Consider the following 27,279-nt stretch of genomic DNA (forward strand, 5'->3'; position numbering starts at 1 on the left):
AAGGACATTCCATGCTTTGGCAGTGAGCACAAATAAAGCCCTGCAATCCTATACCGGCTTTGTAATATTTTGTCTACACAGAAGATTAGCCACACTTGATCTGAGCATTCTTGGTGGCAGATAACGATTAAGGAGAGTAGTGATGTAGCTAGAAGATAAGAACAAGGTTTACAGTAGTCCAGGGGTGATAGGATTAAAGTGTGGCCTATGGATTTGTAGAAGTATTTAGGTAATAAGGAAATTAGATTTCTTATTATTCTCATTAAAGAAAAAAGAAAAGCAGGTTGCTGAGGGTTTGGAATAAAGAGAGCAGGTACCAAAAATGAGTCATAGATTTAGATCTGAACGGTAAAGCATGGGAACATGACCCAGATCTTTCAATCAACAAGCAGTGGTGCAGGTAGTAGTGTTGTTAAAAACAAGGATTTCTGTTTTATCTGAGTATGGGTGAGGAGAGTTCACATTCATCCTGTTGGGCCGGACCCACCTACATCAACAGCTTCCTCACTTTCCACTAACCAACCAGAGACCTCCGCTCAGCCTGCCTCGCCCTGGCACACATCCACCACCAATGCTACGGAGGTCGCTCCTTCTCCCACCTCGCCGCCAGATCCTGGAATGACCTCTCCCTCCACCTGCGAACCTCCCCTTCCCTGAAGGACTTCAGAATGCAGCTTAAGACCTGGCTCCTTGAATGCCAGCACCAGCCAGATGAGGACCGCAGCATCCCCTCCCAGCACCTAGAGACCACCTAGAGTGATTAGCTTGCACTACATAAGACTCAGTGATTGATTGATTGATCCAGTTGGGATCCATTTGGGAACGGTGCACATGCAGTACATGAACTAAGACTGGACAAGAGGTCAGTAACATTCTAAAATTAATGCATGAGAGTGACATGAGGATAACTATACATGTTGCAGAGGATAGGGTTAAAAGATAAAGCCCTGAGAAACCCTGCAGTGGATGGATTTGAAGGATGACTAATGGAGGCTAAAGGTGACTGAATGAAAGGATGAGCTCCACTGTAGCACTAGGTCCTTTACACCAAACTGGGTGAAAGAGTTGATGGGTAAAGTGTGTGACATCTACGAAAAGGAATGTAACTTCACCACCTGAGTTCAAACATATTCAGGTGCTTCCAGTAGCAGAAACAAGATATCTTTCTGTGCTGAAACGTGGAGCAGAAACCTGACTGATAAGGAGAGTACATGTTGTTAATTTCGACAAGTTGGATAATTGTTGGTTGAATATGGATTCAAAAAGAAGCATAGAGATAAGTCAGCGGTGGGTAGCATATTTATGCCCATGGATGACTTTTTCAGAAGAAGGACTTTTTCTCATTGCTTGGCACCTGGCAAGGCAAGAATTACAAAGAGCTGTCATTCTCAAGTCGATGTACAACTCTTTTCATACTATTAAGAGTTTTTAGCAAAGTTTTACTTTGAAGTTCATCTTCTTCCAATTGCTTGGCACCTGGGCAGTGCCAAGGAATTTATTGCAGAGTGCTGTTATGTTTGGGACTATAATAATGGTTATAGTAACCATATAATTGTAAGTTATGGTTTTGACTAACCTCATGGGACAGGGATCTAACAAAGAGACCTGATGGTCTTCACTTGAATGAAGGTTCTGACAGCGGCAGTTATGAAATCAATAAGAACAATGGGAGAAGTGAGAAGGTGAGTTCCACGTGGAACAGTAAAAGTGTCAATGTCAGTGTTGGCATTAGAGGAGTTTTGATTTTAGTCTCAAAGAAGAGGAAGGAACTAGAGTTGCTGGGATGCTGTAATAGATAATTTAGAGGCTTCAGAATTGACAAGACTGTCTCAAAGAGGTGACAAATACCAGAGTTGCTGGGGTAGTGTAATAGATGATATAGTAGCAAGGGTTTACAAGATTGCTCTCAACTACAATGAGCTCTTTTATGCGATTGATTACATTTTCTAGGTGCAGTGAATAGTATTTGGCCTTAGAAATGTTTAGTAGAGCTACATGACTTCCTCATAAAGTCCTTTAACTAAGTAACCTACGTGCACCTCTCACATAGTTTACGTTTTCATTTGATGGCAACTCATTCTTTCATAAACCAGGGGAAACAACAATGTGATTTCCAAAGGTTCTTGGGAATGGAGACATCAATGGCCAAACGGTTTGAGGTGGTGATAATGTCAATAAAGGATGGAGCAAATGAGCTAAACGTGTCAGGGTCATCATAGGCTAAAACTGCTTCCAAATTCTGAGCCGGGATGAAGTACTTGGTGCCTGGAGGCTTGCTGATGGAAAAGAAAGATGTGGAAAGTATTGATTAGCAGTCATTTACGGTGCCTCCTCCTTGGAGAGAGGGACTATCGAGGTGGGTGATGTAGTAGCCAAGATGTTCAACCTGGTAACATTGAGGATTTCCATTGTGTGCTTCCCAATAGAACGACATGGAGAAGAGCGCCTGTGAGTACTGTGCTGAGGATTGGTGGAAACTATAGAGGATGCATTGGAAGTGCTAAGAGGTGCAGCTGGCACTGGTGAATGTGAAAGAGGGGTCAGTGAAACCAGAAACTCGGTCCAGACGGGGTGAGTAGCCAGAGATTCATGGAACTGAGCACTGAAAAGGGAATAGCAAAGGCACAAAATAATTTTGCTACTAACCTTAGGGAGAGGTGTGGGATCGGGGACGCCATTCTTGGCCCTAAGCCCACCCGAGGCATGAATGGATGCAGACATACTTGCTTAAGGAATACAGAGGCGGGCCCACAGTGTGCATCCCCTGCATATCAGTGTCTGCCTGAAATTGTGGTTTAGGAGGCATGTGCTGCATGTCAATGGCACATGCCTTCCTCCAATGATGTCCCTAGAGCCAAGGAGAGAAAAACAACCATTGGTAAATGCATCAGGTTTCGCCTATGGGATTAATAAGAAGTTAAAAGGTAGTAAGGCGGGGGGTGGTTGAAGAGAGATGATTTTTTTCAGCAAACCACATTTAAGCAAAGTCCTGTGGAGGCAGGTTGGTTCGGAAACCTGAAGATTTAGAGAGAAATGCCTGCAAGTTCTGGAATGAGAGCAGCCTCCACTCTAGGGACCCTTTACCAATCAGGTGGCAAGTGATGGGTGGGGGGGGTGGAAGGGAGGACTGCAGTGCAAGGAGGGAGGAAGTGTGAAGGGGGGGACAGAGGGGCCTGCTTTCCCTCTTTGCAGACGCACTGACAGCTAGCTGGTTGTTGCTCACGTGACAAGGAGTTATGATTAAGCCAGTTTGCTGTGGTGGTCACCTGGTTGTGAGCTCCAGCCTTTAAGTCAGATTATCAGCTGCGGCTCATTAAAGACTAATTAATCGCTTAATGACATAACCTCAGTTCAAATGCTGAATTCAGACGTTCGCATTGCATTAGCGCCCCAGATTATTTTGAAAGGAGGCTTCATTTTTAAAGACTTGGTCAGTGAAGCAGGAATGCTCGCCCTGGTTCGTTGCAGTGAAACAGAAAGTGTGAGGTGTGTGGAATATATTGCAGTTTTCTGCTGTGTTCGCTGGACACACACTCGTGGGGAGAGACAGATTCTCAGAATGCGGAGGATGACAGGATTGTGAGGGACTTCCTAGCTGGATCACGCACTTTTGGATGGGTCATTTCAAAGTCTAGTGCATCAGGAAGTATCCGTCCCACTGTGGTGGAGCTTCGCTCTGCCAGTGACCGAGTTTCTGCTGCCTGTTCATGAGCTCTGTACAACTTGTTTGGTTTTAGGGCACCCGTCACGCATATTCCCGAACCAATATGGAGTAAATGGGTGATTTAATTTTCTACAAATGGTATACACCACCAGCTGCTCTAGTTCTGGCAAGATAACGCTGGTTACCTGGGGGCTCTCCCTAATACAGAAAAGGCAGCAGCCAAGACTTAATTTGTTCAGGTTAGGCCTCTCGCCTTAGTTCTGCTCTAAAGAATGATTAACTTGCAACCAAAAATTCCATCCTCTCACCCTCTTCATGCTGGCACCTGCAAAACCTAGAAAACTGTTGTAAATTTAAGTTACATAAATTGTTACTAAATTACTAAACGGAGCATCTCAGTAGACATCAAATCGATGAATCAAGGGAATGTTTAAGTGTATTATTTGTTGACTATGAAGCTAATTTCAAGAGTTAAAGCATCACTTCAAGTACCAATTCGTTAAAAATTAGGCAAGAGGAGTGGCCACCTCCACAGGGTGCCAATAAAGCACACTCCTTTGTACATACAGTCACAATAAGAAAACTACCCACCACCAAAATGCATGACATTTGTACTTCTGGGTCCCATAACAACCAACCTCAGGGCGGATCATTTTCTGGGTGTGGTCTGGGAGTGAGAAGTAGTGCTATTGGATAAGACTGTGATTGGAGCATTAGGGACACCCGAGCCAATCCCAAAGAGATCATTAGCCGTGGCTTCCGATGTGCCCATCATGATATTACGTTTAAAATAAGCATTGACAAAGCCAATAGGTTTGACCTATTGGCATTCTCAATGTTTTCTAAACATGACTCAAAGTAAATAACAACAAAGTGCTATGGCACCGCAGGCGTTGGCTGTGCCATAGCACTTTTTTTGTTTACTTAAAGGCATGTTCCGCAGCATTCACAGCAGCCAATGCTGCTGTACAACATCTTTAAACAAGCATTGACCTCACAACAAAAGGGAGCACTAGAGTGGGTGCCTGCTTTGGCCCTGGGGAGGGGGCTGGTGAGTGCTCATTGTCCTGGGGGACTGTTGAGTGTCGTTTGAGTCTCATCCAGTGTTTCTGTGGTAATCATTTAATCTCTCTGTGCACGTGAAGCGCTCGGATACCTTCTTTGGGGTTTGCGCTATGTGTAAAGCAGTAAACCAATTAAAGAAGTTCCAAAACCAAAGTGGATGAACACAGTACTTGGGCCTTGGGACTCTGATAAGAGCAAACAAGCTAGGAACTAGCACTGGTAAATGCAAGAAAAGAATGTGACAGCCAATAACAAGCATTTTCAATGCAATAGGTCTCGCATTTGTTTGAGTTAGAGCTATTAGCCTTGTGAATGCATAACTGGACTTTTCTTGCCACTTAAATTGGTCAACCCTGCCGCATAATTTGGTCCTCTCGGCCACATAATTCCAGCGGCCCTGCTTATAAGTAAAGCACTTCCATTAACCTTCTTCCTCTATCTCCTGAAAAAAATGTAAGCATTGTCATTATATTTTTGTAAATATTATTATTTGGTACAAGTGTAACTGTATTGCAGAGAATTAAAAGTTTCTAGGAGGTGCACTAAATATTTTTGCAACTAGGCTCATTTTGTGGGTCATGACATTTGCAGAGACGTTTTGGACTTCTGTGTTTTCTCATTTCTGCTGTGTGCATAATGATAAAACCTGTGGCAAAGGTTTTTCATTTGTACTTGCAGTGTCAACACTGAACCAAACGTCCTGACTCCAGTAAACATGTGGTCACAGTCACGATTGCAGTGCACACCCAGAACCGCACTTAGCGCTGCTACCCCTAGCTCTTTAAGGTAAGTACAATTAGTACAATTATTGGTACAATTAGTATCACAATACCATGCATGCACGTAATAATGCCAGGACAATGTTTGTGGGTATAATATGTCTCAATTTATTGATTTCACAGGTAGGGTTAGCTTACGGGCGATCCCGGTGTCGGAGATGAGTTTATTAATATTGGCCGACACCCATCCTGAGAAAGCTAGAGCTGTTACGTCTGGTGTTCTCTGCACCAACATGTTTAGTATCTTACAGCTGGTTCCTTTATCGTAGTTTACCACTTTATTAGTTTGTCATGCTCCTGACAAGTCAGAGCGAGACCCCGGCCAGTCTCCACAGTTGCTCAGGATTCCAACTGTCCCTTGCGGGATTAAGGAGCGCCGTCGCGTCATCCCAGGCCCCGCCGTAAAGGTTCCCAGTGCCCTGAGGAATACCTTTGGCTCCAGGAATCACCATCTGGAGGCCTTTTAACCAATTTTAAGCTTTAGGATCGCCCTGTAACTCCGCCAAGCCCCGGGGATGGCATCTTGCGATACCCGGGGCCCCCCCAACCTGTGCTCCCTCTTTTAAATGCTACTCACACCCTGCTCGCTCCAGAGCGTCTCTGACATTTATTAGAAAAATATCTGCGCCTACGTCTGACAGGTGTATCCCATCTGCCTCAAAATTAAAGCTCAGGCGTCTACTCAACAGGGCATGTCTGACGAAAACAAATCCGTGCCGATTTGCAAATTTTTCTATCTACCGGTTGATTCTCCTCCTGGAACTTTCAATCGCGGCAGGAGACCTGGCTCCTTGCCACGCCTCCCTCGGGATAATCTCAGACCAAATTAATTCGCCGCCCTCCATCAGGGTGGCAAGTCTGGCCAGGCCCTGTGACATGGCCTGTAGCAGAGGGCCCCTCCCACAAGAAGTAAGGTAGTTCCCGCCCAGGTGGATTACTAGAATGTCCGGCTTAAACCCTTTCTCCCTCACCAGCTGGCGTTCCAGCATGGCCCATCTCATTACCGGGGTTCCCATCCAGGCAAGTTTGATGTTTTTGAAACCGTGCTTCCAGTCACTCTCTCTGGCCCGGTTTCCTGCTCTGTCCACCAATGCGTGGCCCATCACCCAGATTGTTTTAGCTCCTAGACGGTCAAGAAGGTAGGTGTTACCACGATATTTATTGACAACCGTGATCGCACTTTTTTTTTTTTTTGATCTTATAACGTTACAATATATTCACTCTTTGTGCACCCTAGTACCCCCTCCCAACCCCCCCCCACCCCTGTCTGGCAAAGTGCGTTCATATGCTAAACCGCCCCTATTATCGCAGGTCCTGATGTACAGCTTGTATCTCCCTGACTGCCACCTTCCAATCCTCTTAATGGCTTCCGCCGGCAGGCCCTCCGCATAGGCCGTGGTGGCCGCACCGATTCTAAAGGAGTGCGTTGACCATTTTTGCCCCTGGTACCCCACCTTTGCGATTGCCCAGCTCAAGACCCTTCTATATTGGAACTGTGTCAAAGGCTGGCCATTACGGTGTAGCAATAGGTATCCTGACCCTGAGGGACGGCAAGCCATGTACCTCCTGAGGAGTTCTATTGGGCAACATATGGGGTCTCCTAGTACTCTTAAACGCACCACCACACCTAACCCTCTCTGGTCAGTTTTTGATCGCCGAACTTTTAGTTCGGCCATGTCTTGGCCCATCTTGAGATCAGCCCATATTAGAGCCCTATCGGACGCGTTGCTCCTTGACCTCGCCACTAACTCAGAGGTCCTGAATGCTCCGAAGAAGGCTAGGGAAAATGTGACACTGAATAACAGCTCCTAGTATGGTGTGTCACAAATGGCTGAGAGTGCCCCCACCAAGCCCCTGAGCATGTCTAGGTCAATAGGCGCCCTATGGTCGTGTGTCTTCTCCTCTTGTCTGGCCCATCCCTTCAGTGCTGCCCTCAACGGGAAACCAGCCGTAGGGTCTCCCTCTCCCCTTAATTTTGAGAAATGGGCAATGGCCGCCAAGTGGCTGGAGACCCACGTGTGCGATTTCCCGTTGTCCTTCGCCCATAGTACGAAGCGGTGCACCCCTGCGGCCGGCGTGTGGGCGTCACCAACCCCCCATGACTGTGTTAGGGATGTGACTTCGACGCCGTGACCCCAAAGAGGCCCAGCCTTGCCCGGTCTCCCCTTAAGAGACCTTCCAGCCTCACTCCTCCCTCCTCACACCTAGCGGCCATAAACCAGCTGGGGCCCACCCTCTCTACTACGGAGGCCCCTCCGGACCATCTTTCGGGCAGGCAGGGGAGCGACGCTAGAAAGCTGTCCCCCTTAACGTCGCACTGCGTGCGACGGGGCCAGCCACAATCTCAAAAGCCAGAAGTCTGGGGATGCTTGTCTCTGCCATGCTGGGATAATGAGCCCCAGCGCCCCTTCCCTCTCTCCCTGGGAATTGAGGAATTTCAGAAATGTCAACTCTGGGCTGCTAAAATTTTAAAGAAGTGCAGTAAATCTTCACCATGCACAACTCTCAGGAAGCTAAACTTCCCTGAAGCAGCCTTTGCTAACAACTATAGGCTGCGTGCATGAAACACTAATATGCTGGCCGGCAGCGCACACTGTATAGAATGATTTCTTTTCCACATTCAAATTACTTGTTGAAGATGAAAGTAGACATGCGTGACCCAATCCCTTACATTGTGGAGTGCCGAAATCCCTCATCTCTCTGCTAAACAAAAATATGTTTTTGTTCAGAAAAAAACGCATGCACAGACCTCGCAGGAAAATGGCACTCACAGAATTCAAAGCAGGTAAGTTTGAGAGCTATGTTACTTATCAAAGAGAGTAGGACAGGCATCTGTTTTAAAGGGTCTGGTACAATAAGGATTGCTGATAAAGTGCTCCAAACCTTCGATCGAGTTAGCGCTGTTAACGTGTAAGTGGTAAAATTGGAAGGAATGGCAAAAAATAAAAGTTAGAAAATCGGAACCAACAGGAAGATTTGGAGCTGCTGGTAAAGTCAGAGGGAACCCGACTAAGAGCTAGTAACGGGGCTGAACGAGCTCATATAGGGCAAATCACAGTTCTTTTGGGGTCCTGGTGAACTAAATGAAAACAAGTTACATGGAAGGAATAAACATGTCAAACAGGCTCTGGATTAAAATGGCAGAGGAGGAAGAGGAACATTAAGCAAGTAAAGGGCTTTAGAATGTGTGTAGGTGACAGAGTGCTAACGTAAAGCTAGATGGGAAGATAATCTCAGTCAAAGCAAAGGTGCTAGAGGGCATCTAAACATTAACGCCTGAGACGTAGACCTAGTTCTCCTGTACACTCAAATAGTTTATTTGTAAAACCTTTGTACGAACAATGTGCACTGCGGAAATGTGACATGTATTTGCTAGCAGCCTGAAATGTTCTCTGACTGAGCAAGGCAACCCATCTCTGATCACAAGGCCAGTGGGAGGAGGCAGGCGTTCTCTACACACAGATAAACAGATCTCTCTGCGGACACTGCCTCTGTCTTTACAACTTAAAAGATAAATGCAGCACCGCGGCTTGCCAGCCGCTTCTCGTAATATTAACAGCTGCCCCGGAAAGGCACTTTATGCAGCTTGATGACCTCCAGCCTCCACTCCTCCTACACAACACAAAATGCTGATGAAACTAGGCTATTTTTTAACAAATTAGGCTGGAGGTTTCTTTTCTCCAGGAGCCTACGTGCAGGGGAGGGGAGCGAAGAGCGATGCAATGTAACCAATCCACTCGTGCTTTTTGTTAATCAAATGTTGTTGCTTCAGATGTAAAAAAAAAATATCCCAGGGAAACATAGACATCTGATGCAACAAACGAAAAGTGCGAAGCAAATTCCCAAAAGGCGGCTTCTGTTCTCGCTCCGCGCTCTGCCCTCCCTCTTCAGAAGCCGTGCAGCGCTCCTCGCTCCCATCCCCTGCACGTAGGGTCCAGGAGAAAAGAAACCTTCTGGCCTGATTTAAAAAAACGTCTTAGAGAAAGACTGAAAGTGCACCTTTGGCCATGTTGGCAGCAGGGCTGGCTGCTTGGAAGCAGTGCTGTGCACGGCACCCCCTTGCCTCGCATGCCGCCTGCTCTTAGCGCCCCGGGCGTTGAAACGAAGTAGGTCCAAAACACACCGTATTGACTGAGTACTTGGTCACTGCGCTCGGGGAGGAGTGAAAACAGGAAAAGGCATGACTAATGCATGCCATCATCAAATGGGAAGCAGAAATAAAAGAGTGACAATGGAAGCAGCCTATTGAAAAAGATGGGTGGTATGTAAGCCCACAACTCTATCAACAACAGGTCACTAAGCGACAGCGCATGCGCTGTCTAGGCTCGACCTAAAAATGGAGGAAAGGTAAGTGGCAAGCACAGAAACCAATTAAAGCAAGGAAAGCAAAAGGGGCAGGATGTAAGCCACTTTTAAGATTTATATAAATACATTTCACAAGCATGGCACAAGCAAAACTTAAAAAGAAGACCAGGGTCCTCCATGCTGGGTCTCATTTCTAAGAGCGAGAATTCCAAACTCTCTCTAACTGATATCTATGTCCCCAATCAAAAAATGGTGGAATTTATTTTAGTAAAATTTGCTAATATAAAGTATTCTCAACAAATGACTTAGGGCCAGATGTACGAAACAAAAAAATGCGACTCTCAAATTGGTATGCCAGGAAAGAAACCGGTCCGATTTAGCGACTCGCATCCGGACTCGCAACGCTGTGTGCGAGTCCGCAGATTGCGAGGTCGCTGTTTGCGAGTGTGCAAAAAACGAACTCGCAATTAGCGAGTTGGTGTCGCAAATTGCGAGTTCCCTCAAAATTGCTTGCAGGTGCAGCAGAACACTCCAGAAAGCACACCAAAACACTCTGGAAACACTTCCTGGCACATGATGATGACATCACAGCCAGGAAGTTAACAAATACACCTGGGAGGAGGCTGGACCACACCCTTTTACAACTGCCAGTCTGCACACTGAGCTAGCTGCAGCAGCCATGGAGGGAACCCCCCGAAAAAGGAAAATTAAATTCTCAGAGAGGGAGCTTGAGGTGCTGACCGAAGAATGTTGTCAGCACCATGATGAGCTCTTTGGGAGAGCTGCCCTCACTGTTCCAGAGGCCACCAAAAGAAAAATCTGGCAGGAAATGCAGGAGAAAATCAATGCCCTGGGGGTGAGCCACAGGACAATTGAGGACATAAGGAAGAGGTGGTATGACCTCCGCTCCCGGACCAAGGAGAGGGTGGCAGAAAGGCTCCGGGAGATGAGAGGCACTGGAGGGGGACCATCATCTGTGCCACCACCCACACCCCTTGAAGACAGGATTGAGCAAACCTTTGAGCCGGAGGCAGTGTGTGGATTTGGGGACCTGGACACTTCAGAGCCCAGCACATCAACCGGTGAGTACCATGTGATAAGCCTGTACCCCTATCAATGTCATACCCCACCCACCATGTACACAGGTGCATGCACAACCAAATTAGCTCCATTTCAGGGTAGAAAAAGCCAGAATGATGCATTATGGGAAATGTAGTCCAATAGGCAGTGCATAGGCAAATGTTTATTAGGAATTGTGCAACAGATACTAGACACTGACAGTGTGTTCCCCATGTCCCACAGGTCTCCAGCAAGTCACCCCCTACACCCCAAGCACCCAGGCCCAGGAGGACACCCCAGGACCCTCCAGCACCCCCACATGCACAGTCAGCAGCATTCCTGCAGTTGTAACGCCTGCTGCAACAGCAACGCCAGGAGCTGCCCCAGCAACAGCCAGGGAGGATACAGGTGCGAGGACAGGGCAGCCACCACTGCGCAGGCGTCGCAGGGCAAGAGCGTCTGATATCCGGAATCATCCTCCAACCAGCAGTGAGGCACATCTGCTGCGGGGTCAGCGCCCGCAAAACACAACATTGGGCAGGATCAGTGGGGTGCTGCACCGCATTGAAAGACAAAACCAGGCAAGCATGCGGCACCTCAACAGGCGGATGGACCTGATGTGCCAGAACACTGGGGACATTGCCTCTGCCATCAGGGAACTGGCGGCCGGACTGTTGGGTCAGGCAGAGGCTGGGCGGCGCAGGGATAGGCAGATTATGTTAAGACTGGACAGGATGGCCACATCAATCGGCAGGCTAGCCATCAACACAACAGGCCTGTCGAGGAGGACACTTGGCCTGCAAATTGAGATGGGCCATTTTGCTGGGGATGTTGCCAGGGGCCTGGGACGTCTCACACATATCATTGAACTAATGGAGACACGTGAGATGTCGAGGGCCACCGGGGAAACACCCCAAGATAGTGAAGAGGGCTCCACAGTGAGCAGTGTATCTGCCACTGACAGTAGGGTGCTAAGGAGTGGGAGGCAGAGCACCATAGATGCGGCTGGGACCAGCCAGGCTGGCAGGAGGGGCAGGAGAAGTTAGCCAACAGCCCGGACAAACAAATGTGGCACATGGCTTTAATGTGCCACATGAGTGGTTGGCATTTCCCTGCCCATGGACAATTGAATCATGTATATAGTTCATCCATTACATTATTAAAACTGTTATTTCTCTTCCACTTAACAAAAGGAGTATCTGGTTAATGGGTGAGTATGGTGGGAGTTTACACGTACCGTCCAAAATATTGCGTTGCGATGTGTTCCCGTCTCAGTCTGCCTTGATTAGCTAGACTTCTATCCCCATGATGGCGGTGTGGTTGTTCTTGCTCTTCCTCATCAGGATCTGGGTCTGCAGGGGTGAGAGGTAGCCCACGTCTGGTGGCTATGTTGTGGAGGATGGCGCATGCGACCACAATTTTGAAGGCGGTAATGGGGGTGTATTGGAGGCATCGGAATCTTGCCTTCAGGAGTCCAAAGGTGCGCTCGATCAGGTTCCTGGTCCTCTTATGCGCACTGTTGTATTGCCTCTCTGATTCATTGCTGGGTGTTAAAAATGGAGTCATGATCCATGGCCTTAGAGCATATGCACTGTCACCTGTTGGGCACAAAAGTACACTGTTCGTAAGTCCAGATAGTCGTGCACAGTGACCTGTGTGTGTGTCTGCAAAGGGGTATGCAGCTCTACCTAGGAGGTATCCGTCTCCAAACTCCCCACGTTCCAGGCGTTGATGGATCCCACTATGTCTAAAAATGTAGGAGTCATGGGTACTGCCTGGAAACTTAGCTACGATGTCCGTGATGACGTAATGGGCATCACAAACAACCTGTATGTTGAGTGAGTGGGTACACTTTCTGTTGCGAAAAATATGTTCCAGATTAGCGGGGGGGCATATTTGAATGTGTGTCCCATCTACACATCCAATGACCTGGGGGAAGTGGGCAATGCGGTAAAAGTCCAGCTTCGTGCTGTTAATTTCTGCCTCATTCCTTGGTAAGTATATGAACTGAGACCTGTGCGCTACTAAGGCATCTAGGAATGCCCTGAGGAACCTTGACACTGCACTTTGGGATACCCCACCTGCCACGGCAATGACCCCCTGATAGCTCCCTGATGCCAAGAGGTGCAGTGCGCATAGTACTTGCACATGCGTAGGGATGGCGCAGCCACGCAGGGTCTTGTGTTCTAGCTGTGGTTTTAGTAAATCTATTAATTCTAGAATGGCAGCGCTGCTAAGGCGGTATTTAGCATAGATCTCCTCTTCAGTTTGCTGGAAAAGGGTCTGCCTTGTTCTATATATCTTCTCCTGTCTGTGGCCCCTCCTCCTCCTCTGCTGGGCTGCGTAGACTCTCCTCCTCACTGCTATCAGGTATATGTCCGCCATCTTGAGTGACCCAGATGCCTTCTGGGTCTCCTTTTATACTTTGGTAATGGTTACCACCTGCTCTGAGTTAGTGGTAAATGCGACTTGCAAACTGGTTTTTTTGCGACTAGTCGCAATTTGCGGGTTGCAATTGCATAAGCTTTGCGAGTCGCTAATTGTGACACGCACATTGCGGGTCGCAAAAGGGGGTCGCAACGGGTGCGACTCGCAAACGGGGCACATCGCTTTTTGCGAGTCGGAAATGGGCTTTTTGCATCCCATTTCCGATTTTGCACTGTCGCAAATTGCGATTCTGCCCGTTTGCGAGTCGGAAACCTTTGCTACATCTGGCCCTTAATGTTACATCAGATTAGAGCAATATATTATACATCTCCATTATATAGTAACAATTAAAAAAATATCTTAGTGTAGATAATGCATTGGTGATTATTGTTTCAAAAGTCTTTAATGGAGGCATGAGTTGCACAGCCTTGTTGAGAGTTAGTACTTTAAATGGATTATCACCCAATTCATTTTTATGAATATAAAATAAAAGTAGAGATTTAGGCCCTCATTACAACATTGGCGGTATTGACCGCCTACCGCCACGGTGACAGCCGCCAACATACCTCCGCCGTGGCTACCAGCCGTCTATGTGTATCATGAACACTGACGGTATACCACCAGAATTCTGGTGGAACACCGCTGACGGTCATGGTGGCGGTAAGGCGGCGTTGCTGTCAGCACCACCATGCCAGCAAACCACCGCCGACTGTATCATGAGCAATGATACGGCCTAGCGGTGTTCTGCTGGCGGACGCTGCTGCTGCCAGTAGCGCCGCAGACCGTCTCCAGCTGGAGGACCCCCTGCAAGCAGGTAAGTCGGGTTCTCCAACCGGAGAGGGGGGTGGGGGTGTTGTGTGAATGTGGGGGGCGGGGGTGCGTGTATGTTTTGGTATGTGTGCATGCGGGTGTGAGTCGCGTTGGATGCATGCGTGAATGAGTGATTGTGGGTGTTGTGTGTTGTGAATGCATGTGTGTGACAAGTGTGTGGGTATGTATGTGTGCATGCATGGGTGGTGGTGGGTATGCGTGCGGGGGCAGGAGAGGGAGGGGGAGGGTGAGGGAGGAATGTGGGGAGGGGGACGGGGGCAGGGGAGACCCCCTATCAGTGCCAGGGAAGGGATTCCCTGGCACTGATATAGCCTACTGCCATGGTTTTTGTGGCGGTAAGATTGGCACGAAAACCATGGCGGTATGCCGGGTCGTAATCCCGAGGGTGGAATTGTGACGGCCACCGGGGTGGAGATCGAAGTCTCCAGCCCAGCAGCTGTTACCACCCTGGCGGTCGGTGTGTTAAAGTGGTGGTTTTGGATGGCGGTAACCGCCACAGTCCAAATCCCATTTTTTTACTGCCGGCCTGTTGGTGGTATTACCGCTGCTTTAATACCGACCGCCGGGGTTGTAATGAGGGCTTTAGTGCCTAAACAAATATAATTGATTGCAATTTATTGCGCTCTATGCTATGTGATATTTCAAAGAAGATATATCACAAAAGAAACATTGTCATAATTCTACAAAAAAAATTTAAACAGCAAGCAACAAAGTGCAAAGAAAAAATAAGATATTTATGCCAAACATGGCCTAATACTTTTATAAAATACAAGGGGAAACAACTGCTTTGCCAATGTAACGTCAATCTTATTTTTTTAAGTTACTGTTACTATTTAAAAAAGATTTTTAAATATCCAAGGATGGAGAACTTGGGTGTTATGAAACCTAATGTAAAAGCCTGCTCTTTAAACTCTTTATTCAGTCATTTGAAAGATAAATTTAGTTACATTTCCCAGTCGGCGCTAGTATGGCGGTAGTACCGCCAACAGGCTGGCGGTACTTACCGCCATACTATGACATTGGTGGTATGGCTAAAGCCATACTGCCAATTTACCACACAGAGCACCATGGCGGTAACAGCCGCTGAGCTGGAGATTTATATCTCCAGCCCGGCGGCTGTCACTGTACCGCCAGTGGTATCATGACCCCACATACCGCCATGATTTCCGTGGCTTTTTGACCGCCACAAAAACCATGGCGGTAGGCACTATGAGTGCCAGGGAATTCCTCCCCTGGCACTGATAGGGGTCTCCCCTGCCCCCTCCTCAGAATCCTCCCCCACCCCCAACCCTCCTCCCCAGACCCCCTACTACATACACGCACCTTCATTCACACATGCATACACACACTCATACCCACATTCATCCACTCAATCATACATCCATTCACACACACATTTGCACACTTACACACATACAAGCACACACGCATTCACACAACACAACATGCACACACTCACACCCCCATACATGCACACACTCACACCCCCATACATGCACACACGTACAACACGCAACACACACATGCATGCATGCACAGACATACACACACACTCCCCACACCCCCACACAACACCCCCCACCCCACTCCCCTGTCGGGAACCCGACTTACCTGGATCCAGGGGGTCTTCCGGCATGGGACGGGACGGGCGCTGCTACCACCAGCAGAACACCGCCAAGCCCTATTATTTGCCATAATACGCCTGGCGGGGTCTACTGGCGTGGCGCTGCTGGAGTCAGCAGCTCCACCTTACCGCCATCCCCCAGCATGGCCACAGATGGATTTCCGCCATCCTTATGGCCGAAATCCGTCTGTGATCATATTACAGCGGACGGTTGGTACCCGCGGCGGTGGTCTTTTGACGGCTGTTGCTGGGGCGGTAGGCGGTCAATACCGCCAATGTCCAAATGAGGGCCATATTGTTCTTGATCTCCTGCGACACTCAGTTTAAGTTGAATAATTTCTAGAGATCGTTTGAAAGGGATGATTCAATTAATCTTATCGACTGGCGATTACTCAAAACTGCATTCCATTTTCCATCACTTTCTGCCCACTATGCTACTCTAAACAGAGGCCCATCTTATGCAAATCAGTATTGGTCCTTCTTCGATAGGAGCAGTCCTGCTGGAACAGCTAGGCCAGGTCTCCTCCAACTGAGAAGACAACTCCAGACACGTGTTCACGCTAGGGTGCTAAATAAATGTACTTACTTCATCCAAAGAATAAAGTCCAGCATAGGTGGCTCGTATTCTGGCTACAGCTTCCGGATCACCAGGCAGAAATCTCTCCAAGACCCCTGGTCTGCTCAGCTCTTGCTGCACCTTTTTGGTACCCGCCAGTTGAGTGGCAACATCTGGGCACTTGACGGCTCTGGACCTTTCCATTAGCAGCCGAGCCTCCCAGCCCTTTAAGAGAAGATAGGATTATCAGCAAGGAGAACACATCCCAGCCCTCCACATTCATCAGTTTTTGAGATTCTAAAAGGAGCAGTTGATGAGAAAGGTGAAATCCAATTAGCACATTACTGACATTCCACGCGACTGCCACTGAAAGTTTAGGAGACAAGCTGCAACTTCACTGGAAAGCAACAAAATTCCAAATGGTCACAAAATGAAGTTATTTTCCAGGAAGAGAGCACTAATTCAAATCTGTTTTTTGTAAATAGCAAATAACTAAAACCTAAGCCTGGGAGGAATGTGTGTGATTCGCTTTGCAAACAATCTGAAATGCCAAAATAATTGCACAGAAATACAACTTATTTTGTTAAATAGTGATCAGCATTTTCCTCTATTTTTAGTGCAAAATCCGTACTTGCCACCATTTTGGATCCTAGGAGGTATTTAATGCTAAAATAGGACAAAATCATGCGTGATGCTATCAACACCCGCTCACATTCTGTTTGTGTCCGTTGGGAGCATTAAAACCTTTGTAATTGTGAATTCCATGTGGTTTTATGCCCAATAATTCCTGGTCCGCATAGTAATTCCCCATTCCTTGGGGTTTCATTTATAATTGCATGGTGTTACCGCAAGGCACCAGTAATTACCAGTAATCACAAATCATGATTGACCCTTTGCTTTTTCGCATTTGTCCTATCTCAAAAGTTAAATAATCATACTGTACCCACAACAAATTGGAATAGAAAACATCATCTGAGAAAATAGACCAAGCTGAGTTAATTTTAGTTGGATCCGTAGAATCAATAGTAAACCACCACTCTTTAATCCCACTTGCTGTATATTCCTGTTTTAGAAACTGAAGGATCCTGGCTTCAATTACTAAAAGACAATGTTGATATGGTAGTCTTTTTTTTGGAACACTAGAGACTTAGGCCCTCATTTTGACATTGGCGGTATTGACAGCCTACCGCTGTGGCAACGGCCGTCATAAGACTGCCGCCGTGGCTACCAGCTGCCCGCCGCATAAGGATGGCAGAAATCCATCTGTGGCAATGCCGACGGATGGCAGTAAGGTGGGTCTGCTTGCCTCCAGCAGCGCCACGTCAGTAGGCTGCTGCCAGCCGTATTATGACCAATAATACGGCCTGGTGGTGTTCTGTTGGCGTGCGCTGCTGGCGGTAGCAGCGCCCTGACCCGTCCCATGCCCCCTGGATCCAGGTAAGTTGGGTCCCCGACAGGGGAGGGGGGTGTTATGTGTGTGTGTGGGTGTGTGTGTGTGTATGTCTGTGCATGGTGTATGCGGGTGTGTGTTGTATGTGTGTGCATGTATGAGGTTGTGAGTGCGTGCATTTTGTGTTGTGTGAATGTAAGTGTGTGCGGATGTGTGTGAATGGATGTATGAATGCATGGATGAATGTGGGTATGAGTGTGTGTATGCATGTGTGTGTGCACGTGTGAATGAAGGTGCGTGTATGTAGTGGGGGGTCTGGGGAGGAGGGTTGGGGGTGGAGGAGGACTCTTGGGAGGGGGGGCGGGGAGACCCATATAAGTGCCAGGGAAGGAATTCCCTGGCATTGATAGTGCCTAGCGCCATGGTTTTTGTGGCGGTCAGAAAGCCACGGAAATCAGGGCGGTATGCGGGGTCATGATACCGCCGGCGGTACAGTGACAGCCGCCAGGCTGTTACCGCCATCGTGATCTGTGTGGTACATTGGTGGTATGGCTTCAGCCATACCGCCAATGTCATAGTATGGCGGTAAGTACAGCCAGTCTGTTGGCAGTACTACGGCCATACTAGCACCGGGGTAGAAATGATCCCCTTAGTTGTATTTGTCTAGCAGTTCTGCAAATGAGGAACAGTTCATGCAGTTACTTTTTAATGGGGAAGAATGCTGAAGCATTAGGTTAGCCACTCAGCTGGATTTTCAGGGTAAAACTAATCAAATTATTAGTTGTATCATAAAATATTGGCAATGTGTTGAGTTGATTTTATTATTATTTTAATTTAGTAATATATGGTTCTGTGATTAGGTCGATGCGATTAAGGCTTGCTAGAGCATTTGTAATATTTAGATGTAGCTTCCATCACTTCATAGCCTAATTTAATTTATGCATGTATTGATTGTTTTTATAATAGTTTCCTGATTTGTAATCACATTCAATAAAATGTTACTAATGCTATCATCATCCATGTTGATGACAAATACCTCAACGGCTACTAATGAGTATCACCACTCTTGAAACTTTTGAGGGATGGTGATCCTGCCTCCTCAGCCGTCTCAATCTCCCAGCGCATTCAATCAATCAGACATTTATAGAGCACAGCAAATTACATGTGAGGGTTTCGAGGCGCTGGAGCTGTATGCTGCTGTGTGGAGGTATGATCATTCGAACATCCAGTTCTCTTCTGAATCGCTGGGGTGTCGGTGCGGTCCTGAGGTGCAGGGTGAGGTTTTTTCAAGCCTTAGCTGCCAGGTGTGAGAAAGATCTGTGAGGGAGAGGGAAGCTGATCAGAGGTCTTTGGTTGGTTGGTGAAAGGTAAGGCGTTTGCTGATGTATGCTGGTTTTTTGTTGTGCAGGACCTTATAGGCTTGAGTCAGCATCTTGAACTGGCATCTCTTCTGAATCGGAAGCAAGTGTAGTTTCTTGAGATGGGTTGTGATGTGGGTCCTTCTGGAAAGGTCGAGTATGAGTCTTACCACTGAGTTCTGTATTGTCTGGAGTCTCTTCAGGAGGTGTGCTGTGATTCCTACATAGAGTGCGTTTCCGTAGTCCAGTTTGCTGGGGATGAGCGCCTGAGTTATAGTCCTTCTGGTGTTTGCTGGGAGCTTCTGAAGATCTTGCGGAGCATGCAAAGGGTGTGGAAGCAAGCGGATAAAATTGTGTCAACTTCTTTCTTCATGGATAACTTGCTAACCAGGATGATGCCAAGGTTGCGGGTGTGGTCTGTTGTGGAGGGGAGTGTGCCGAGCTCTGCGGGCCACCATGTGTCAGTCTATGGCAAGGTCTTGCTCCCAAAGATGAGGACTTATGTTTTTTCTGTGTTGAGTTTGGGGCAGTTGTCCTTCATCCAGTCTGCTACGTTCATCATGCATCTGTGGAAGTATGCTTTTGTGGTAGAGGGATCTTCAGACAGTGAGAGGATGAGCTGTATGTCATCAGCATAGGAGATGATGTTGAGTCAGTGTGATCAGATGGTGATGGCCAGGGGGGACATGTAGGCATTGAAGAGGGTCGGGCGGAGGGACAATCCTTGAGGGACTCCACAGATGATATTCTTAGGGTCTGAGGTGAATGTGGGAGATGAATCCTTTGGGTTCTAGCGGTGAGTCGCGAGGTGATCCATTTGAGGGCCTTTCCTTGAATCCCGATATGGTGAAGTCTGTTGGACAGGATGTGGTGGAAGACGGTGTCAAATGCACTGGACAGGTCCTGGAGGATGAGGCTGCTGTATCCCCACGGTCCAGGAGGGCTCTGGTGTCATCTGATGTCATTCTGAAAATTAATCATGAAGTAGTAGATTGACTTTCAGGGTTGGTGCTTTTCCAGGTAAGATTTGAAGAGGTTAATGCCCTTGGTAGTAGAGATTAAGTAGGGTAGAGGTCCCCATATAAATGTCATAACAGCTGATGGCGCAGTTGTATACAGTCAATCCCAGGAGACAAACTAGAACTGTTGAAGTCTGCATGGGCTTTCTGGGTTGAGTACTTGACTACTTCATCTTCTTTCTTGACAACAGGAATTTGTGCTGATTGGTGAATCCAGCATGGAACCAAGCTGGAAGGCTTGAGTGATTCCTCAAGGATCCATTCTAGCTCTCACCCTCTTTGATATATATATATATATATAGTAGAAGGCGTTTTGCCGAAACGCGTTGACAGACATTGCATTTCAGGACTCTGTGTTACCTGTGTAAGGAAATAAATTTATGAACTGAATACGAGCGCATTGGATTTAATTCGCTTCGACAATTGGGATACATCCGACGGGATCGGTGCAGCCGTCAGATGGCCATCAGTCCATCTGTTGTAGAATTATATATATATATATATGTATATATATATATATATATATATATGGAAAAGATCTGCTTTAAGCTGGAGTTATGACATTTATGTGGATGGCCTCCATTCCACTTAATCGATCAATCAGACTTTGTTAGAGTGCGCTACTCACCGTAGAGTCGTAAGGCACTGTAGGGAATGTCCTCAGGGTTCAGTCGAAGATCCAGGTCTTGAGATCTTTCGTGACTTGAGGTAGCAATGATGACTATCTGAGGTGGAGAGGTAAGGTGTTCCAACATTTTGCCGCAAGGTAAGTGAACAAACTCTCTCCAGCCAAGGACTTCTTTATGCGTAGTATGGTGGCGAGTGGCTGCCGGGAAGAGCGGAGACATCTGGAAAGGGAGTAAAAGATGATGCAGTGGTTGAGGTAGCTGGGTCCAAGGTTGTGGAGGGCCTTGTAGGTGTTTACGAGGTGCTTGAAGTTCATCTTCTTCTCGAAGGGGAGCCAGTGGAAATCTCTCAGGTGTACTTTGATGTGTTCAGAATAGGGGGATGTTCAGGATGAGTCTGGCGGAGGTGTAGTTTGCTCAGGTTCTTCTTGGTGGTTCTAGCGTAGAGGGCGTTGCCGTAGTCAAGTCTGCTTGTGATCAGGGCGTGTGTCACGGTTTTGCAACAGTCACTTGGGATCCATCTGAACACCTTCCGTAGGAGTCAAAGGGTGTGGAAACTGGTAGAGGCGATGGAATTGAGGATGTCACCGAGGTTGCGTGCATGGTCTGTAGGGGTCGGGGGCTGCCAAGTGTTAAGGGTCATCAGGAGTTGTTCCAGGCTGAGGAGGAGGGTCCCAGGATGAAGATCTCAGTCTTGTGGAAGTTTAGCTTAAGGCAGCTCTCCTTCATCCAGGCGGCGACTGTTTCCATTATGTCTTGGAGGTTCTTCTTGGCCGTTGTGGGGTTTTCAGTTGGGGAGATGATTAGCTGGGTTTCATCAGTGTAGGAGAGGATGTTCAGTCCATAGTTTCTGATTATTGGGGCAAGCAGGCCATGTAGATGTTGAACAGCGTGGCACTCAACAAGGATCCTTGGGGTACTCCACAGCTGATCTCTGTAGGTTCTGACAGGTGTGGTGGGAGTCTGACTCTCTGTGTTCTGCCTGTCAGGAAGGAGTGTATCCACTGAAGGTCCTTGCCATGTATCCCTGCTGTGTGGAGTCTGGTGCATATGGTGCGGTGGTACACTGTATTGAAGGTCTAGTAGTATGAGGGCTGCTGTTTGGCCGTGGTCAAGGAGAGAGCGGATGTTGCCTGTGGCAGCGAGCAGGGCGGTCTCAGTGCTGTGGTTAGTTCTGAATCCTAATTAGGAGATGTCCAGGATGTTGTTGTCCTTCATGTTTTGGCAGAGTTGGGCACTGATTGCTTTTTTTGGCAACCTTGGCTGGGAAAGGCATCAGCAAGATGGGCCAGTAATTCTTGAGGTCCGTTGAGTCGGCTGTGTGTTTCTTCAAGAGCGGCAGACCTCGGCATGTCTCCAGTCCTCAGGGAAAGTGGCCGACTCTAAGGAGCAGTTGATGTTCTTGCTGAAGATGTAGTAGGGGCAAGGGTTGGTGGGGGCTCCGGAGTTGATGCTGCTCATGATGGAGTGAGTCTTATCCGTCGTGAGGGGGGTCAAGGAGTGCAGGAACAGTGGGGGTTCGGTGGATCCAGGTTGGGGCATTGTTGATGTGTTTGGAGATTCTTGGGGTCAAATCTGTCGTAGATATCTTTGATTTTCCAATGTAAGGCGGCTAGTCTACCGCAGAGGTCTTGGGATGGAGGGATGTTGGTGGCCTCAGCTTCTGGTTTGGCAAATTCTTTGATGAAAAAAGTTATTTTGTGTTGTCAGTGGTGGCATTGATGCAGTCCTACAGGGTGTTTTTTTCTGGTAAATCTGATGAGGCCATGGTGGGATCTTGTGGTGGCTTTGAAGGCTGCAAGGTCCTCTGGGGATTTGCTGTTCCTCCCTTTTTTCTCCAGTTTCCTGCAGGTGCGCCTTTGGCTCCTGGAGTGCGGGGTGAACCAGCTGGCTTTCTTAATGGTGTGTTTCCTGTGGTCGTTCGAAGAGCAGCTAGGGTGTTGGTGCAATTGGCGATCGATTGGCAGAGGTTGCGTCCTAGGTGTTGGCACATATTGTGTTGGGGGATGACGAGTTGAGGGGTGTTGATGAGTTGCTCCTCTGTAGTCTGGTTCCATTTTCAATGGGGGCGGGCTGTGTAGGCGTGAGTTGTAGGTGTGGTGAAGGAAAAATGGATGCGGTAGTGGTCAGTCCAGTGTAGCGGTGTCGAGTCCACGATGGTGAATGCTGCTGGCGGAAAAGATGGGGTCGAGTGTGTGTCCGGCAATGTGTGTTAGTGAGGTGACAAATTGCTTGAGAGCAATTGTGATAAGGTTCTCGAGTAGCAGTGATGTGTTGTGGTCGTCGATGTGGAAGTTGAGGTCTCCGAGGAGTATGTAGTTGGTGGAGGCGAATGCGTGGGGGGCTATGACATTGACGATAGAGTCGCTGAAGGCTGGGCGTGGACCCGGTGGTCTGTAGATGAGGGTGCCGCGGATGGTTGTCTTTGGGGCGTCTTCTTCTTCAAATCTTATCTGGAAAAGAACCAACCCTGAAAGTCAAACTACTACTTCAAGATTAATATTCAGCGTGGTGGGATACTGTTGACATTTTATGTAGAAAAAAACCAGACTCTTTCAATGTTGAACCATCAAGGCTCTGATAACTAAACCAGGCTCTCATAACTCCACTCCATGGGATTTACCATAGACTCACATCTCACCACAGATCTTCAAATGACTAAAATACAAAAAGTTGCTACCTACACCTAGTGAAAAAGCTAAACCCACTTATCTCCCGTAAAGGACGTATGCAAAGTCATCCAATCAATAGACACATCTACACATCGGCACAGAGGTGCAGAGGTTAAAGTTGAGGTTGGTGCTCAATGTTAGTCAATAGAGGCTGGGGAGGGGGGAGTTGCCGTGCCGCTCACGGGTAAGTACCAGCGGGGTCAGAGGTCGTTCTCCAGGCGTTAAGATGAGCACCAGTGGGGCCACGAGTTAGCACCAAACTTACACCCTCAGCAGCTCAGGGGCAGCCAGGTGCGGAGTGCCAACACAGGGTCAAGCGGCCAATGCTTTCCAATAGTGACAGGGGGTATCCACTACTGCGCTGCTCACAGGTGAGTAAAGCAAGGTCAGAGTTCGATCTCTTGGGATTAAGGTAAGTACAAGGGGGACCAAAAGGTAGAGCCAAACTTACACCCTCAGCGGCTCAGGGGCAGCTGAATGCAGAATGCCAACACAGCATTGGGTGCCCTATGTATCTCTATGGCGGAGATGGCTTCCAGAAACAGGCTGCAGGCTCTGGCCAGGAGGCCATCGGGGGGTCAACCCACAGCTGCCCAGGAAAGTTGAGATGCCAGGGGTCATATGGACACAGTTGGTTCAGCTTCCCAAGGCCCAGGGGCTCCGGGTGCCTGGGTGTGTTTAGGCGTCAGAATCAGCTCACCAGGCAGGTCATGGTTCAGGGCATCCCTCAGATTCAGGCTTCAGGCGTCACTGGGGAGGCGGGTAGAGGCCAACCCACGGTGGACTCTTGGCCTGAAGTGCTGAGGAACCTTCAAAGGACACGTGGGCCACTTAGATTTGGGTCAGGGGCGTCGGGTACAGTGGTTACTTCTGGCGTCGCATTTCATGTTTCCACAGACAGGCCCTCTTTTCTTTAAAGATGGTTTCTTCTGGACAGGTCCGCTGTCCAGAGGAATTCTTGGTCTTTCTCAAAGAAAGGCAGTCCTCCCAAGACTCTGGAGGTCACTGGGCTGCAGGGCAAACGTCTTCTGGGTGCAGGTTTCTTTGAAGGCTGCAGGTAGGCCGGTCAGTCTGGGGCCAAGTCAGTAGGCGTTTTCAGTTTTCTCTGCTGGCGACAGGTCCGGATCTTCTTAGGTTGCAGGAATCTGATTCTAGGGTTCAGGGGTGCCACCTAAATACTGAATTTAGGGGCATTACAGGGAGAGCCAGGTGGTAGACAATGGGCTACTCAAATTTAGGGTGACTACACCCTTTCTATGACCACTTCCTTGGGGAAGTGGCATAACCCTAAACCTATTGGCCTAATTCTTTCCACACAAGATGGAGGAAATTTTAAAAATAGTGTAATCTTCAGCTCGTCCACCCTAGGGATGGGACTGGCATGGAATGGGCACTCCTCCTAATTTACCTAATTTTCCCGCCAGGGCGGCTACCAAAAGTGGGGTCAGGAACTGGGGATCGGCCTCCTCTACCATTTGGAGAGGCCTAGTCGCATTTCAAAGGCGGCAAGGACTCTGAAGCTCCCCGCCCTGGAATGTTCATTCTGCTTGGGAGAGGAGGTCACACCTCTGCCCAGAGCAGGCTTTTGTTCTGAGCCCTTGAAAGCACTGGTCTTCACCTCAGGGAGCTAGAACTTTGTCTAAGGTGGCTGTACTGGTTTTGACCAGTCAGGACCCACTTTAGGAGTTGGCAGGTTCAGCAGGGGGCACCTCCAAAGTGCCCGCTGAGTTCATGTATTAATAAATCCTAATCCATCACTGGATTCAGTGAGGGTTTATTAATACGAGATGTTTGATACCAAACGTCCCTATCTTCAGTGATCCCATCATGTAGCTAGGGAACTTGTAATGACCAGTGTCCAGCACTTGCATTTAAAATAGCTTGACTGTTCACTTTGTCTGAGAATCAACAAAGACATAGCTGGGGCATATCTGCTCGTGCAGATATGCCCTCACATGTAGTATAATGCATCCTGCCTTCAGGGCTGGAAGGCCTGCCAGTGGAATAACTTACATATATTACATGCAGTGTAACTGGACAGGGCACACAGGTGGTGTGCCATGCCGTGTTTTCATTCTGGGTCTGCACCAAGACACTCAGTCCGCAAAAGCAGCAGTGGGTGCCCAATGGTGGCACAATCTGTGCTGCAGCCCTCAGGGGCCTTCCTTTAGTACCCCATGCCCTAGTTACCAGGGGTACCATTTACCAGTGACTTACAGTGGTAATCTAAAGGTTTGCCAATTGCCAATCTCTTTCCCTAAAACTCTGCAGTTTTAGGGAAAGATGTCTGGCACTGGGGACCTGTTTAGCAGAGACAGGGACCCAGTGAACTTTCAGTCAAAATAACACCAGAAGCCAGGCAAAAAGGTGGGGTGAACCATGTCAAAAGACTAACTTTCCTATAGGACGACTTCAGTGCTACATAAAATAAATACATATACTCCGTCCCCGGGCATTGTCTGAAAACAAAGAGGTGCAAAGGGCCAATAGGGTGTCACCGGTGTTCCCAGTAGCTTGTCATGATTGTGCTCACCTGTCTGAGTGAAAGCAATCCAGACTTGCAGAGGTTATTGTTGTAGAACTGTGTGGGCTTGCCTGTGTGGGCTGGCCCTTATAACAACTGACTGGGCTATGTGTACCCCAAGACACATGTCTACCCCAAGACAATGAGGAGAATATCTCTGGCTGCCCCATATTTAATAATCAGAGGCTTAACTTGGATTTACTTTCTTCTAAACAAATTTAACCGATTGCATGACGTTATGTTTGATTCATGGGAGGCTTTGAGGCATATGTCTCAGGTTGAAGCATTTACATTTTATGTTACATGTCATGTTTATTCATTGTAATGAAGCTCTGGCTTCAGAAACCTTCTATGAGTGCCTGCCAGTCTCAACTCATCTTTTCACATAAAAGTATACGGTCCTGCTCTTTCTTGGCATGAACTGAAGGAATGGTTTTATTTAGGTATGTTTGGAAATGGTTCTTAAAACCAAACGCAAATTCTTATTTTTAACCTCACTAAAAGTATGGACTTGGAAAGGAGGTTGACCAGAGTATAATAATATTGTTATGCCCTGTAGTTCGTAAAAAGGGAACAGTAGGCTGTTTTTGGATTCATTTTATGTTGATGACCTTAAGTATTAGGAAATACATCAACAATTGTAAAGTCTATATTGCTATGAAGTAGGACATACATAATATCAGTAGAAGAAAGAAAGAATTTTAAAAAAATTGGGAAAATAATTGAGAAAGCTTTAGGAGATAGACAAGGAACTGTCAGGAGTGCATTCTTGATGCAAGCTGGATTATAAAAGGAGCCAGTGAATGGAAAGGAAGTAAAACAAAGGTAGAGAAACTGTCTCTGTAATGTAAATGAGCTGAATAAAATTACAAAATAGTTTGAATAAGGGGTTCGGATCAGGTGTCATGAGCAGAGCAAATATTTCCACTACTGACAGAAGAGCCTGCAAGGAAGAAATATATTTGGGGGAAAAAGAGGAGTCGGCTGCATGATACGTAATCTGCCACAGTTCAGAATAAAAGAGAGCAGGAAAAGGGAGAAACAGTGACTGAGGGGCTTATTTACAAGCCAAGTGGTGCACTGCACTGCCCTGCGCCACCGGGAAATGGCAGAAATGCACCCTATCTACAAGATGCAGAACATTTCTATCCTCTCCCATTGCGCTGGTGCACAAATTACCATGGTGCAAGGATGCCTGGTTGTGGGGATGATTGTTTTGTTCAGGAGAGGTGTTTTTCTCTTTCTATGTGTGCTGCAAAATGCAGCACACATAGAAAGAGGAAAAAAGGGGGAGAAATAAAAATATCACTTCTATGCCACCTCTGAGGTGGCGTAGAAATCTGACGCATTCCCAGGCTTGTCAATCTGGAAAAGCACCAG

General features: G+C 47.7%; 1 protein-coding gene across 2 annotated transcripts in view; it reads right to left on the minus strand.

Annotated features, from left to right (window-relative positions):
• LOC138274853 (glutathione synthetase-like) overlaps positions 1-27,279 on the minus strand; it is a 186,661-nt gene that overhangs the window by 67,731 nt on the left and 91,651 nt on the right. For both annotated transcript variants that reach the window (XM_069219019.1, XM_069219020.1), the window contains exon 10: positions 16,341-16,535. In XM_069219019.1, coding sequence (XP_069075120.1) covers positions 16,341-16,535 — 195 coding nt within the window. The remainder of the gene's footprint in view (positions 1-16,340; positions 16,536-27,279) is intronic.

This window comes from Pleurodeles waltl, chromosome 2_2 (genome assembly GCF_031143425.1).
Source record: "Pleurodeles waltl isolate 20211129_DDA chromosome 2_2, aPleWal1.hap1.20221129, whole genome shotgun sequence".
Taxonomy (NCBI): Eukaryota; Metazoa; Chordata; class Amphibia; order Caudata; family Salamandridae; genus Pleurodeles; species Pleurodeles waltl.